Source organism: Lycorma delicatula, chromosome 2, assembly GCF_047948215.1.
Source record: "Lycorma delicatula isolate Av1 chromosome 2, ASM4794821v1, whole genome shotgun sequence".
Lineage (NCBI taxonomy): Eukaryota > Metazoa > Arthropoda > Insecta > Hemiptera > Fulgoridae > Lycorma > Lycorma delicatula.
In genome coordinates, this window is record NC_134456.1 from 210,732,154 (window position 1) to 210,748,698 (window position 16,545).

General features: G+C 28.4%; 1 protein-coding gene across 4 annotated transcripts in view; it reads right to left on the minus strand.

The window, feature by feature from the left end:
* Positions 1-749: 749 nt before the first annotated feature.
* Positions 750-16,545, minus strand: part of Opa1 (Opa1 mitochondrial dynamin like GTPase) — a 97,185-nt gene continuing 81,389 nt past the window's right edge. For all 4 annotated transcript variants that reach the window (XM_075357138.1, XM_075357137.1, XM_075357136.1 and 1 more), the window contains 6 exons: positions 15,687-15,806; positions 12,502-12,639; positions 11,246-11,440; positions 8,833-8,926; positions 5,628-5,738; positions 750-1,592 (listed from right to left, as the gene is read on the minus strand). In XM_075357138.1, coding sequence (XP_075213253.1) covers positions 1,519-1,592; positions 5,628-5,738; positions 8,833-8,926; positions 11,246-11,440; positions 12,502-12,639; positions 15,687-15,806 — 732 coding nt within the window. In that variant the 3' untranslated portion in view covers positions 750-1,518. The remainder of the gene's footprint in view (positions 1,593-5,627; positions 5,739-8,832; positions 8,927-11,245; positions 11,441-12,501; positions 12,640-15,686; positions 15,807-16,545) is intronic.

Below are 16,545 nucleotides of genomic sequence, written 5' to 3' on the forward strand. Positions count from 1 at the left end.
AAATAGTAAAACTATTTTTTATAAGTTGTAAATTTAAATGAATTGTTTAGATTATGTTCTTATTATGAGTCTCACCAAAATTTTAATTTATAAATAATGTCTTGCTGTTTTACCTTTGGCCTCGGTAAAAATGTTTATTCAATTAATAAACTATAAAAGTATATATATTATTATATAAGTTACTAACAGCAAATTAAAAATATCTGATAGTAGTATGACATGAAAGGGAAGCATAAAGTTTATATGTACTGGATATTCTGATTCAAGCCATTTACCTTAAGGAGAGATGATTTTATTGCTAAGTTAGTGGAACAAAAAAAAAAAGCAAACATAAAAGATTTTAATAATCTTTTATTTTATAAAATCACCTGGAACACTCAGCATGTCTATTCCATAGCTATCAGTGAACAGTACGATCTTACTCTTCCCTTGGTTTCACAGAATTATGTACACGATTTTTAGTGATCATTATGGATAACTAACCACAGTAATTCATAGTGGTTGCTGAAAAGAGGATAATTATTCGTTGATAAATCTTTGGATTCATTAATGTGAGTATTAATTAGTCTTATTTTTCATTTCCTTACATTCTGCAATTTGGATAACTAGAACACTCAGATACATAACACAAACATGTATCTTATTCATAAAAGTAACTGTGGAACTTTAGCTAAATTATAAATAAAAATTATTGAAGACAATAAAAGGGATTCAGATTTAAAGCTAACAAATAAATCACACAAGAAAAGAGTTGTGAAATACTTATATTTAAAACATATTAAATATACAGCGATTAATGTATTTCATACAGAGAATTAAAATTAGAGATAATTTGCACCAGAAAACATTTTAAAATAATAGCTGTAATTTTGGCAACGTAATCATATTTTATTTTATTTGATATTAAAATAATTTAATCTGTTAACCTATATATTTTAAAAATTACAAAGCAATACATATTTTAACACCTTTTTATGAGTGAAATTATTTAAATATAATGTAATTTCAGTTTATCCATTAAAAATTACAACTTTCAAAGAATGTAAATAAATTGTTTGCAAAAATAATGATCCTAGAACATAAATATATTTAGCATGTGACCTTAAACCTGACAGAACCCAGATCACTGGTACTAAATTCATGCTTTCATATAAGTTACAGAATTGACTGAAAATAAGCAAGTTTGCATCGACAATTAATGCAAATATCAAAGTGATTATGTGTAAAATATTTTCCATTTTGAGTTCAAGAGGGAACTTAAATGATAAATCTTTAACAAATTTTTCACTATAATTGCTAGAAGTTAAAAAAAATACATTAATAGTTATCAATACCTAATTCGTAACTGATTTTTATCCAAGAAACCAGCATCCTTAATAACTAAAAACTTGTCTTTACAACGGTGCCAGATCCAGGTTCTAAAAAAACAACTAAATGAGCAGCATTACGCATGAGAACCTAAGGTAACTGAATATATTTAATGTTCTTTTGCACGTGAACCTAATGTAATATGGTTACTTAACGTTCATTTTTCTCCTTATTTAATGCTTGTATAAACTCTTCAAGCTTTTCCTGTATTCTTTTAACTTTCTCTGAAAAAAAAGTTGAATAAACAATAAATAAAAAAAAAAAAAAATACAATTATGATTTGTTAAGTAGTTTTGTCTTAGTCTCACACAACGGTCATAATGTCTACTTTGTTAGTTTAAAAGCCATAAATCTCTGAACACACAACACACCAGCATGTGACTGTTTACATTATGACTTTTCTAATAAAATAAATAGATAAACATACCACTTCTCTCTGAATTATTATAATTTTATAAAAATAAAACTTGTTTATCAAATCAATACATTATTTATTGTGGTTTCCTTACACCAAGAAATATAGATTAATTTTATTAAGTTGAAATTTTACATTTTAAACCTAATAATTAATGTTAACCTAGAGTGTATTAAATGGCCATTATAACTGCTATTTATTGGATCACTGGGCAAAGCCAATAGTTTAAAGTAACTTCAATTCAAAAATAGATTAAATAATTTTAGTATGAACTCAGTTCACACTGTAAATGTTACAAAAAAAGAAACATTGTATAAATTCTGACACTTCCTCTGAAAGGTAATTCCAAAGCTATTCATGTGTTGATTCTTTTGTTAAAATAAAATAAAGCAGTTTGGTTAACTAAATAGTTACTATAATTACAAAAACTACTAATAGAATCAGTTTACAAATGTATCCAAACGCCAGACTGAATAGTTTTTCTTTTTTTCAAGCAAACAATTAATGCTTTTCCTAATGAGCATAAAAATAAGCAATATGAACACATCTTATGATTTACACATAGTTAGAATACAGTAATACTACCTTTCCATCTTCTTTTAATCATTAACCCAGGTGTAATACTTTTACCTATGTACAGCAACACTTATTGCATGCCTAATATAATTTGCATATTTATAGGTTTTGTATAACCATGAATATAAACAAAAACAAAAACCAGTCGTCAAACTTCGACAAAGTTAAGATGCCTAGAGCAATCAATTAAATATGGTAGATGAATATCAATAAGAATCTTATTGTTATGTAAAGTAGGTATTGTTATGTAGTAGTTTGCAGGTAGCAAAAATATTGGGGAAGACAAACTGTTAATGTAAGTTATCTAAATCTACTAGAGTTGCCAAGAAACACCAAAAAGTGATGAAATAATTTGTGGAAAAAGAGAAACCTAGAAGATTTCTGAAAAGCTTGCAGTGATCACACTTCTATAAGCAGGTTACTCAACACTTACAATACGGAAAATTGGAAAATGGTGTAATCAATAAAATAAATTAGTATTTGAAGCTGTTGCCTAATTGAAAAGCTATCAGTACAAAATTAATAAAAAAAGAACCGAATGAAATCCACTTATACAATGATAATACATAACCACCTTCTTCTTCAGCAATATCAAACATTCTTGGAATTACCAGTGATGACAATCTCACTTACAACCTACGATCTAGTAGAACCTTTGTACTTATTTCATCTGTTAAAAGGCTATAGATGCACTTTTTGGTGATAATGACAAAGTGGAAGACACTATCAGATGGTGGACCACTAGTATAGAACATCTAATATGTTATAGAGAAAGAATTCCTCAACATATGGATATAGTTATGCACATGCAATCTGTTATGACCTGATAGTCATTAATTACAGACAATCCTTGTAATACTTAACGTATCTGACACTCTATGAATCTGAAACAGTTAGGTTTGGATATCTTCACAGTATATTTCTAAGCTAAAGGCAAAATGATTCCATTACGAGCTTAAATGGAACACTTATTGGTGTAATATTACTATTATTTGTCAATTTTATTTAAAACTAGTAATATCTAAAAATAGTGTTTTTAAAGTTACACAATAAATCATATTTTATACATTCATATATATATATCACAGTTGAGTCAAGATAGGTGGATTAATACAGTTTATTATTTTGAATTATGAAAATTATAAGATGTATCCATATATTTCACCAAAATAAAATAATAATAATAATTGGTAAAATAGACGGAGCAAACAGGAAAGTTAAGGAAAATTTTGGGGTACATAAATTAAAATCCAATAAAGTGTTAAACAAAGATGGTACACCGATTTATAATATGAAAGGTAAAGTCAACAGGTGGGTGGAATATATTGAAGAGTTATATGGAGGAAATGAATTAGAAAATGGTGTTATAGAGGAAGAAGAGGAAGTTGAAGAGGATGAAATGGGAGAAACAATACTGAGATCTGAATTTAAGAGAGCATTAAAAGATTTTAATGGCAGAAAGGTTCTTGGAATAGATAGAATACCTGTAGAATTATTGCACAGTGCAGGTGAGGAAGGAGTGATTGATAGATACAATATAGATACAAACTGGTGTGTAATATTTATGAAAGAGGGGAAGTTCCGTCAGACTTCAAAAAAAGTGTTATAGTCATGATACCAAAGAAAGCAGGAGCAGATAAATGTGAACCATACAGAACAATTAGTTTAATTAGTCATGCATCAAAAATCTTAACTAGAATTCTGTACAGAAGAATTGAGAAGAGAGCGGAAGAAGTGTTAGGAGAAGACCAATTTGGTTTCAGGAAAAGTATAGGGACAAGGGAAGCAATTTTAGGCCTCAGATTAATAGTAGAAGGAATATTAAAGAAAAATCAAACCGACATACTTGGCATTTATAGACCTAGAAAAGGCATCTGATAACATAAGACTGGAATAAAATATTCAGCATTTAAAAAAAATTAGGGTTCAAATACAGAGATAGAAGAACAATTGCTAACATTTACAGGAACCAAACAGCAACAGGAATAATTGAAGAACATAAGAAAGAAGTCGTAATAAGAAAGGGAGTCCAACAAGGATGTTCCCTTTCCCGTTACTTTTTAATCTTTACATAGAACTAGCAGTTAATGATGTTAAAGAACAATTTAGATTCGTAGTAACAGTACAAGGTGAAAAGATAAAGATGCTACGATTTGTTGATGGTATAGTACTTCTAGCTGAGAGTAAAAAGGATTTAGAAGAAACAATGAACGACATGGATGAAGTCCTACGCAAGAACTACCACATGAAAATAAACAAGAACAAAACGAAAGTAATGAAATGTAGTAGAAATAATGAAGATGAACCACTGAATGTGAAAATAGGAGGAGAAAAGATTATAGAGGTAGAAGAATATTGTTATTTGGGAAGTAGAAATACTAAAGATGGACGAAGCAGGAGCGATATAAAATGTTAAATAGCACAAGTGAAATGAGCCTTCAGTCAGAAATATAATAATTTGTTTATATCAAAAATAAATTTAAATGCCAGGAAAAGATTTTCGAAAATATATGTTTCGAGTGTCGCTTTATATGGAAGTGAAACTTGGACGATCAGAGTATCTGAGAAGAAAAGATTAGAAGCTTTTGAAATGCGGTGCTATAGGAGAATGTTAAAAATCTGGTTTAATATTGGAGGGACAGGTAGAAGTAAAAAATTGTGTAGGCAGGCAACGTTTAGAATATGTAAAACAAATTTTTAGGGATGTAGGATATAGGGGGTATACCGAAATGAAACGACTAGCACTAGATAGGGAATCTTGGAGAGCTACATCAAACCAGTCAAATGACTGAAGACAAAAAAAAATATTTATCCACCACAATACATTACCCAAACTGTTCAGTAAATCAATAACATTAACATTAATTGTCTGCTACAACACTTGTCCTGTTATACTTGATTTAAGTCTAATTAAAAAGTAACTACTTTCAACTGTATCTGAATCTCCACCAACCACTTTACTACTGGCATACATTTTACTGGCTGAATGTTATTGTAGGTTCAATTAACAACACTGTTTTTGGGAGTGGATGATCTGAGAACGGAGAAGAGTAATTACTGTACTGAAATTATACTTTCAGTCTGTTTTAACTTAAACAAATAAAAATATAAATTTATATACACAGAAAACAAAAACTGAGAAACATAAAATAAAAATTTAAAGGAAACAAACCTAAAATTTAGTACTGTTATAATGGTAGAACATCTTAACTAATAACCAAACATAATTTATCTGAACTGCTTACACATAATGGAAGTATATACTTACTAAGTTCTTCAGCCAGTTCTACTCTTTTACCCGTTAAAAGCATAAACTTTTTTTCTGGATCTCTGCTGTAATCATCTAATACTTCTTCAATCTCTTTATCTAAACGTTGGGCTACAGTAACAAAATAATAAACCAAGTTTTAATTCTGAAGTTACCTAAATCAAGTATAATGATTACATAAACAACTTTCCCTAAATTATAACTGAGCAATAAACTGTAACAGGAAAAATGAAAATTTTTTTATAACACAACCATGGAATAAATGAACAGTTTGTAATTGAAGTATATTACTTGATATATTAGTTAAAACTATATTTTTTTTGTCTGTAAAAAATAATTTAATGAGATTATGACAATCTGTTAAATACAAACCAGACTTTTGTTTTTAACATTTATTAATACAGAATAAAAATACAAAACAACCAGAGGTCCTGGGTTCGAAACTTGGTCAGGCATGGAATTTTTCTTACACTACAAAATATTCTTCCATATTCCATATACAAGCTTCAAATCTTCTGTGTAATTTCATTAACCAAAACATAATTAAATATTTATAACTTTTCTACATAGTCGCTCTGAAGTTCTACCTATATTACCTGATATGTGGTGAGCTTGTGGATCCCTTCTTTATAGTGGCAAATACCAATTACCATACAAATGGCATGATACCAATCATGCCCTCCTATACTGATGAACTAACTCCTCCTACACTGTGTTGTTCTCCTGAAATCTATGTTCTCCCAATGGCTCTCTTAATGGTCCAAATAAAAAGAAATTAGAGGGGATAAATCTGGACTGTTATACGCAGGGGGGGGGGGGGGTTAAGGTTTCTTACTAAATTTTTAATTTCATCTAATTTATCTAGAGTACTGTGTCATGAAAGAAAATCATTTCTGATTGGCTGATTATGCTTTTTGTTCCTGAAGGTGGCTTTCACTTTGTCCAAGAACATTTAGTAATATGCAGTATTTGCAATGCGACACTCATGGGAAAAGGTGAGGAGTAATAAGCCTTAAAGGGCAAGTCTCACCATACTTGCTGATTTCAACTTGGGAGTGTAGTAGGGGAGAGAGAGAGAGAGACCAATGTCTCTTCACATAATTATTCAAGAGAGAGGGAAATAATTTCCTTCTTGTCAAAATTGATTCCCGAGTCTTTGGCAAATTCCCTGTCAGGTCTGTTTCTGATTGTGGATCAAACGTTTTGGGACATGAGGTCTTTGTGACAATGGAGTGAGCACTTTCATGACTGATACCTACTTCTGAAGAAATTTCATCAACTGTATGGAGCCAATCATATTCAAGAAATCACAGATCAATCAAAAGTTATTACATTTGTTCTTGAATGTCTACTGATTCCATCTTCTCCAACTTCCTCCTTTAAATTTTCTAGCTCGGTTGTAGACTTGGGTATGTAATGTCATATTCCCAAACAATACAAGCAGTTTGGTCAAAATTTTGGAGGGTTAGACTTTAAAATTTCACGAGAAACCTCATGATAGCTAACATACTGCACAATTGATTATGGAAGCTGTTGTGAGATGATGCTACTGAAGAGAGAGACATGAATGTTGAGACAAATCCCTTCTCCGAATTCCTACCATAAATATCCCTCTGCATCTGCCCAGTTATGTTCGTATGAAAGCTGTGAAGACAAAAGTTCAGTATATTTGACTGTCCCTCAAACCTTTTTTGTTGTGATTTATAAAAAAAGGAGACATAAGTTAAACAGAGTAACTTCCACATTCATCCAGTTAAATAGATTTTCTATTTATGTTTAATGTTTATTTTCTGTTTATGTTTACTTCTTCATACTACTTCAATAAGATGATCAAATTTTTCATGATTCTACATACATATAAAAAAGTCAAGGTTTATAAAGAGCAAAGTTAACTTTTGATTAAACTATATATAATCTTTTGGAATGAAACTAGTTTTATAAACCAAGAAAACATCTAAAAAACAAAAGTAAAAACCTTTGGACATTGGTATGCTTACACTTAAATTGCTTGTTAAATGATGTCAGCTAAATCTCATGTTTAATTTATTAATCTTTAATTAGCACACCTTTAAATGCATATAATTTTTTCAGTGCTACTGATATCAATTTTTAAAAACTTTTTAAATAATTATTAGAAATAATTTTTACAATCGTTCTGGTTGAACATCTTATAATAAACTGCTACTTAGAGTTTAATAATAAAAATTATTTTATTTGTATTAATACATGATTAAATTTACAGGTTATAAAAAATGTTTAGTAATTGGTTTAATTATTAATTTGTTGTACATGCTGATGATAATAGTGCAAAAAAATGTTTTTTAAATATTTTTAAAAGTATGTTAAGTAAAAATTAATTAAACATGAAATCTCTGTTAAAATAACAACAACCAAGTATGATAATTAATAATGCAGATGATTTTTTTTTATTTATAGTTTTTAATAATTTTAACCTATGTTGTTTTGTAAATATGGATATTTTGAAATTTTATGTAAGCCATTACAAATGTGTACATAAATAAATACACTATTTTATCCATGGATTTAAAAAACTTTCTATATAAATTCGCAAGTTTATATTAAGCTCACTTTTTTATTGTGTCCATAGATAATTTTTGTTAATTATTATTAAATGCAAAATACTAGACAATACGTTTAATTAATAACAAAATTTACATTGTTCTTTTCTAGGAAGGAAATTCAGTAAGAAAATACTAAGAGCAAAATAATTTTCTTGAAGAATAAGACTGAAAAAAATAAAAATATGGAGGTAAAAAAAGCTGATTGGTACTAACAATTAGCACTTTTATGAATAAAAAAATGTGCTAGAATTAAACATACATTTAGAAATTGATACAAGTACTATAGCAGTTACACAAATAAACAAATTATGGTACAGGAATGAAGAAAAATAATAGAATGATATTGGAGTGGTTCTGGATTAATAAGAACTCCATTAAATGAAAAATTATAAACAAGAAAGCTAAAATACAAGCATGATAATCTTAAGATAATTATTAAGAGTGAAAAAACCCTGTAAGGAAAATAATGGAGAATAAAGAGAAAAAAATAACTTTAATAACAATAAGAGACTTTATTATTAAAGTCTCTTATTTAGTATTTGCTTGTCTCAATATTAAAGAAAAACAATGAAACTTATTGTTATATTTTAACATCCTCAAAAGAAAATCTTACAGGGACTTACCTTCTCTATTCATCACTTGTTGTCTAAGAGCATTAGCAGTTACTTTCATCATTTGCTCTATCCTCCAGAAAAGAACCACATCACTACATTCAACCTACAAAAAGAGAAAAAAACAATATTTTAATATCATGTATAAAAGGAGACTAGGATAATTTGAACACATCAAGAGGATGCAAGATTTCAAGAGGATTCAAGACTTTTGAAACAGCTGGTACAGTACAATCTCCACTCGAAAAATACCAAGACAGGATGCAGAAGGATCAGAGAAATAAGAGAAGATCTGAAGGAAATTGGCTTTACACCAGAAAACACTACCGTCAAGATAAAATTAAATGAAAAAAGTCAAGGAAAAAGACACTTGCTTCATGAAACGCTTTTCTTCAAGAAAGAAACTCACAACACAAACATTTTCAACACCAGAAAGGGGACGGAAATTTAAATATATAAAAAAGTACAGGGAGTACGATAAGGCTTGAACAGTCCCTTGACTTGGATAATGGACTGACTCAAGTGCAGCCATAAAAGATGGAAAAAAAAAATCACATATTAAAAGTGTAAAACAGATTTCTTGATTAGAAAGGCTTAATAACCTTTAAAAACATAAAATCTTACTGAAGCTGTCATCTATAGTGAACGATAGGATCTCTGCCTTTCATCTGGAAAGTACTAAGTTTGAATACCAGATGGGTCTGGCATCTTTCATATATTATAAAATTTATCTATCACTATAAAACTATAACAGGGTATTTTTTTTTTTTTTTGGGGGGGGGCGAAAAACGCCTGTGCGTTATCATTGCTCGGAATTTTCTTTAATAAAAAGGTAAAATAACACTAAAATAATAAAACTAAATAAGGTTTAAAACTAATATAAATTATACAATAAAAAATTTAAAACTAAGTTAAAACAAAAGTTAAAAAAGTGAAATAAAACTAATATCGCAGACGGAGTCTTTAAAATATAAAAGTTAAAATAATAGAAAATGGAAACTATATAAAACTTAACTAATTCCGATAGGGAGTGCAAAAGGCTCCCTACTAAATACTCCCCTCCCTAATTACTCCCTAATGGGGTAATAGCCTGCTGTTTACGGAAAGAATAAATAAACAGATAAATCTTCTTGAACAGAAATTTGAAGTTTCAATCGCTTCATGTTTTGTGAAATCAGGTCAGAATCTCATGGAAAGTATGTTTATCAGAATCTTTAAAAAGTAATAAAAAGAATACAAACAAATGTGATAAAGTTAAATGAATGAAATGGAAAAAGTGCTATAAAGATAGTAAAATTAATGTAGATTGGGTGTTTTAATTAATAACAGGAAAAGATAGAACTACAGGTCTAAGTAAAAAACACCCCAAAAAAAAACCAACTAAATATTAATAATTTTTTAATCGTAAACAGAAAATGTTTTTTAGACTGGGCACAACCTTCGATTCACCATCTCGTTTCATACTTAAACTCATTCCGGCTAATTATCTCTTGCTCTCCTCCACCCATTCCCTAGATCCTTTTTCTTCTAAATTCAATTCATATGTCTGTACTGTTTAATAATAACTCTTCCTCTTTATCCAACAGAATGCTTTCTTCTTCACCCAAACTCTAACCCTTTCAGCTCTCATCCATCCTCAAGTATCTCTAAATGCAAGTCTGCGAAATGAAATTTCATAAAGCTGCAATTAGTTCTTATTATTTCTTATTTCCTTTCTTCTTATTAATAACATTTCAGATGCATATGTAAGTATCGGGCTGTAATAATCTTATTAGTAGCAAGAACATCCTTACTTTCTTGCAGCTTATTTTCAATTCAAGAATATCTTACTGATCCTCTTTTATTTTTTTGTAGAATGAAAATTTTTTCTTAAAAAAATTTAAAACCTTAACTTCCTAGGCCTTTCTCTAAATTCAAAACTGCACTTTGGCTTAGCCATTACTTTTTTCAGACTTTTCCTATTAACTTAAATCATATTACTACAATGAATAGCGTAAGTGACACCGCAAGCCATTTCATTTTTCTATATCATTTAAACTTTCTTACAGCTACAATACAGTTCATAATACCCTTCACGATTATTTACTCCACTGCATTATTCTTTAGCCCATCTCATTCATTCCTCTGTACTATTATGTTTTCTAGGTTCAAAAAGCCAGTTTTAAATATTTAAGCTATACAGCCGTAAAGCAAATTTTGTGCATCTTTTCTCACAGATTTATGAAAATAAAAAATTAAAGCACAAATATTGCACACTTAATTAGTTACATGAAGTAAAATTTAACATGTGAAAACTATCTTTTACTTATTAAATCGATGACTAAAATACATCATATGAATATTTTTTTATTTAACAATAATAGAAATAAAATAATTTTTTATAAATTTACTTAGTTAAATAAAACACATTAAAAATGAGACTAACATCCAAGCCAGTATGATAAAGGTAGTAACTTTTACGACACTCAAATGCTCGTGCTAGACTTCTATTAAGGAAATGCCTTCTGTAGATCACATTCCAGACTTCTAGTATGTACTCATTTTCTACATTCAATCCATTCCTCTGAAGATTGTTCCGTACAGTTGTCACTTCATCAGGATTTAGGAAATTAGGATGTTTCTACACAAAAAAAAAACACCATATTAATAAATTTATTGTATAATCACAGAAAATGAACAAATTCTAAGTGGTCATGTGAAGTACAAAGCGTAATTCATAATGATTTGTAGGGAATGCTTATACAACAAATTCATTTAAAATAACATTTTTAAATCAATTATATACATAATGTAATTATAGAATTCAAAACCAACTGAACATATGGGATCCCATGAAAATTGATTCTTGGAATTAATATGGTAAGTTTAACTTATCTAATCACTCTGTTTTGGTGGTTTATATTTCATATAATATTAAATTTTATTAAACTTACCAAATTAATCCCAAGAATCTATATATATATATATATATATATATATATATATATATATAAGTGAAACAGCAAGCAGCATACATCAACCACTTCATTGTTAGTTTTAATTGGACCATGGACCAGACTGATAACTAGAATCTCTGTATTGGATTGCCAACGATCTACTAGTTCAGTGGTAAATAAATTACTAATAGAAATAAAGTAGCATAATACTTATTCAATATGTAGATAAAGATCTAACAAAATTAATGATTAAAATGAAAATAAATAACAAATTTACCAGCATTGTAGCAAGCAGTGATGTTTAAAAAATTAAGCAACATATTACCCGAAACAACTACTTTAAGTATTCCTTAAATAATGAAAAATGTAATTTAAAAATCGATTTGTTTTTTATGTAGTTTTTACATGTTAAAACAAATTTTAAACATGTCTAAACTTCTGGACATTGATCACATAGTGATCAATGATTGGGAAGCAACTGGTTATCATATGTATGAAAACATATTTATACTGTTTTAATGTTATATAGCTAAAAACAGCTATTGAACTTATAATAAACAAAAACAACTAAATGAGAATATTCGAGAAAGAAATGCTCAAAAAGGTATAACTTTCACGATAACAAAAGCTAACAGCAGCATAAATCCAAAGTCAAACTGTAAGATTAACATATAGTAGGAAACAAGAACAAACGTTATTACATAATTTATTTTAATAAACAAAGCTTAAAAGTAAAATTATTTACATGATCTGTATACAAAATTTTATCAAGTTCAGATTTCACAGTGCTTCTTCTGTTCTGATCTTCAGTAGCATACTTCCAATAAATCCATCTTTCTTTTGCACCAGGCCCCACCATTTTACGAATTTCTTCATCGGCTACCTACAACAGTAAATTGACTATTTCTTGGTTCGAATTCACTAAATAATTAACAGTTAAAAACAAATAAATAGTATAATCTTGTTTCTCAGAACCTGCAATAAAACTACTTGAAAGAAACTAAGTTTATAAAAAATTAGCAAGAAATTCACAAACAAAACAAAGTTGTAATTTATACACATAATAAATGATTTAGACATGAGCTATGTATAAGTGATATCATGGTCACTACTCACACTGCTGCACTATAGTAATCATCATGAAAGAAAAAGCTTATCTTTTTTTTTGATGGAAAAAATTGAATTTTATACCTTATGACATCATGCAGTTTTCAAAATTAATTTTGAAAGTATCAGTTTATTAAAAAAAATAAAAAAAAACAGATAGGATTTAAGATAAATAAGTATAAAAGGTCCTCTTTTACATAAGTTTTTGTGGTCGTGCAATTTCACATTCTACACTTTGCTATTAGAATGTACAAAAAATAATTTATTTAATATAAAATCTATCTAAAAATTAAAATATTTTTTTTCATTTCAACTTAATGGTTATTTAAAAAAAAAAGAAGCTATTTTAACACTTGAAGACAGGAAAACGGTTGCTTTATAAAAGCATGAAATACAGTGCCGTCATTGTGCGTATCTCAACAGCTGTTTCACTGTACAACAATTTGGCGTGACTATATGTACTTTTTTTTTTTAAAAGAAATAAAACTAAGTAAATTATAAGACTATAAGTAATTTTTTTCAATTCTTTTTAAAACAAATTAAATATTACATATTTTTATCACGATTAACTAATAAACTTTTTTGTCACAAATCTTTATATTGAAACCAATTAAATAAAAACTATACAAAACTGGTCTGAATTTTACTAATGGTTCAATGTTTTATATATATATATATATATATATATATATATATATACATCTAAGCAAAGATTTAACAACACAGTTTTAACTGAATTAACTTTATAACAACCAATATTCATCAAAATTTTATTTCAATCACATCAAATCTACAGTAAAATATTCTCTATTTAGATATCTGCTTGAAACTTTTCATACACTGGTTTTACTTATAATACAATATACGAAGTGCGTACTTAAAGTAATGAGGTGAGTAAATAAAGTAAATGATGCTATGTAATAAAGTAAATGAGTAATGAGAAAAACGTTTTATTTACAATCCAATTATACATGGACTCTATCACCTTCAAAATAGTTCCCTTGGAAATCCACACAATGCTTCAAATGGTTTTCCCACTCTTCATAGCAATGTTGAAACTCAGAAACCAGAATATCTTTTAGATGATGGTTACATTTTTTCTGTTTTTTGCTGTTCCAAAATGGTGTCCTTTGAGATGTTTTTTTTAAAGTTGGGAACATGAAAAAGTTGCAGGGAATCATGTCTGGTGAACAAGGAAATTGAGGAACTACAGGAATATTATTCTTTGCCAAAAACTCATTAATTGAGAGTGTAGTGTGACAAGGTGCATTGTCATGATGCAGCATCCAGTTGTCTTTGATAGCTGGTCTCACGCGGGCAACTCTTCTCCACTGTCTTTCAAGAATATACATGTATCAATATGTTTACCTATATGTAAAATCCCTTATAGATAATAAAATTACTACCAAAGAAACAAATAAGCATGGTTTTGCTTTTTGATTTTTTGGGACATGGTGAGTTTGAAGTGTGCCACTCCTTGCTCTGGTGTTTTGTTTCTGGGTCATTCACAAACATCCAAGATTCATCACCAGTAATAGTATTTTTTTAGAAAATCAGGATAAGTTTCAATTCACCCTAGAAGATTGTGGCACACTTCTATCCTGTTGTTTTTCTGTTCAACAGTGAGAATTTTTGGGACCAATTTTGGACAAACTTTTTTCATGTTCAATTCATTTGTCAAAATTTGATGGACTGTGGTATGGTTCAAATTCAATTGTTCTGCAATCATTATGACAGTTATGGTTGCACCAAATCAAGTCTCTGATTCGCTCAATGTTGTCGTCACTTTGTAATGTTAACGGTCTTCCAGACCATGTATCATCTGCTACTGATTCCTGGCCATCTGAAAATGCTTTCAACCATCTAAAAACTTGGGCTCATGACAAAGCATCATCTCCACATGCTTATTTCAATTTTGAAAAAGTTTCAGTAGCTTTCTTACAGAGCTTAACACAAAACTTGATCGCACAACATTGCTCATAATTAGTATCACTCATTTTTGTAACATAACAAAAACTCGTTTCATGAAAAGTTTGTTTACATCTCGTATGGGCAACAATAGACTAAAAATATTAGTACCTAATACAAATCAGCTGTTCATATATCCATATGTTTACTAGTAACTGTACAATGTTACCACTTTGGCTGCCAAAAAAAACTAGTCTCATTACTTTATTTACAGACCTCTTATAAGATAAATTTTCTCTTATGTATATAATATATGATAAAAAAGTTGTATATCTTTATTTAACTGTTTAGCTAAAAAATCAACTTTCCACACATTATTATCACATTTTAACACACTCACTGTAAATTTTTCAAATATTTTTTGGAAGAAAACTGCAAGGGATTGTATATAACATCAATCTCAGTTAAATTTACTAAATTACCTCTGAAAACCAACAGTATGATAAATGGCATTTTCTGTCATGGAAGCTGGTCTAAAGAAACAAATTCTAATATCAGTTAGATTTATCAGAAAAAGTTAGTCAGAAGGTTCAGTATTTAAAAACGTTATTCTCTTCTTCTGTATGTAAAATTTACAACTACACTGAAAATAACCCTCACTGAGATAAATTTGATTTATCTCAAATTGATTAATCCCAATTTTAATTGTACTCAGTATTTTAATGTTATGAAAATTAAGTGTTAAACTAAAGAGTAACAGAAAGGACTAGGGCTATTGTACAATTGAATTATGCAGAATAATAAACATATAAAAACTAGCTAACGTTATTTCCTCAACTGAAAATTTTAAAAGAGTTTGAAAATAAGAAAACTTATTAATTTTTATGGAACTTTAAAAATAAATTATTTTCATACCTTGAGTTTATCCTTTATACTATTCTCAAGAAATTTAACAGCAGAATCCCACTGTTGTTTTTCCTTTACACTTCTGTCTTCTAGTGTATTAAGCTGAATAACTCTTAAAACTTCATTGGCCTGTAAAAAAAAAAGTTAATCATAAAAAAATATAAGGACTTCCAATTTGTTAGTAGAAAAAATGTATATAGTAGGTAAAAAAATTGTTTACACAGAATGTATCATGATGTTCTCTGTGGACTTTCATAAACTATTGAAAATAATGGATAAAGTTCATATAAACATATGTCCTAAAATGCTTCATTTATCACTTATATTAATGAAATATTTCAATTGTATTTTAGCTACCTTGGTAAAAGGTCATACTGACATTTTAAGGATGTTAATTAGGTACAAAATTTGTAACTTCTTATGGTTTTTGAACTGAAAAATTTAATAAAATAGATCCCAGAACCATAACTGCGGTAGTTTTTGATAAATCTAGAGTGAAAACCAATAAATTGGGTAAAAAACAGATAAAACTTTTAAAGAAAACTTAATTCTGAACAAAATGATATAAAATAAGTTGAATAAAAGAAAGATAAGTTAGAAAAATTGAACTTTATTTAGAAACATCATATCAATCAATACATCTGGCAATGTACCTAGTGAATGTAAACAAAAAACAAATTCTTTTTTGGTGATGTGTAACATTTTTGAGAACAAAATTTTCTGTTAAAAATTGCTGTTACAAAATTAAAAAAAAAACTGGAAATTACACAATTTTAAAATAAAAATTATTTACATGATAAATTTTTTATTAATGACAGAAATACAATAAATTATTTGAAAAATTATTATTTCAAAGTTGAAAACTAAA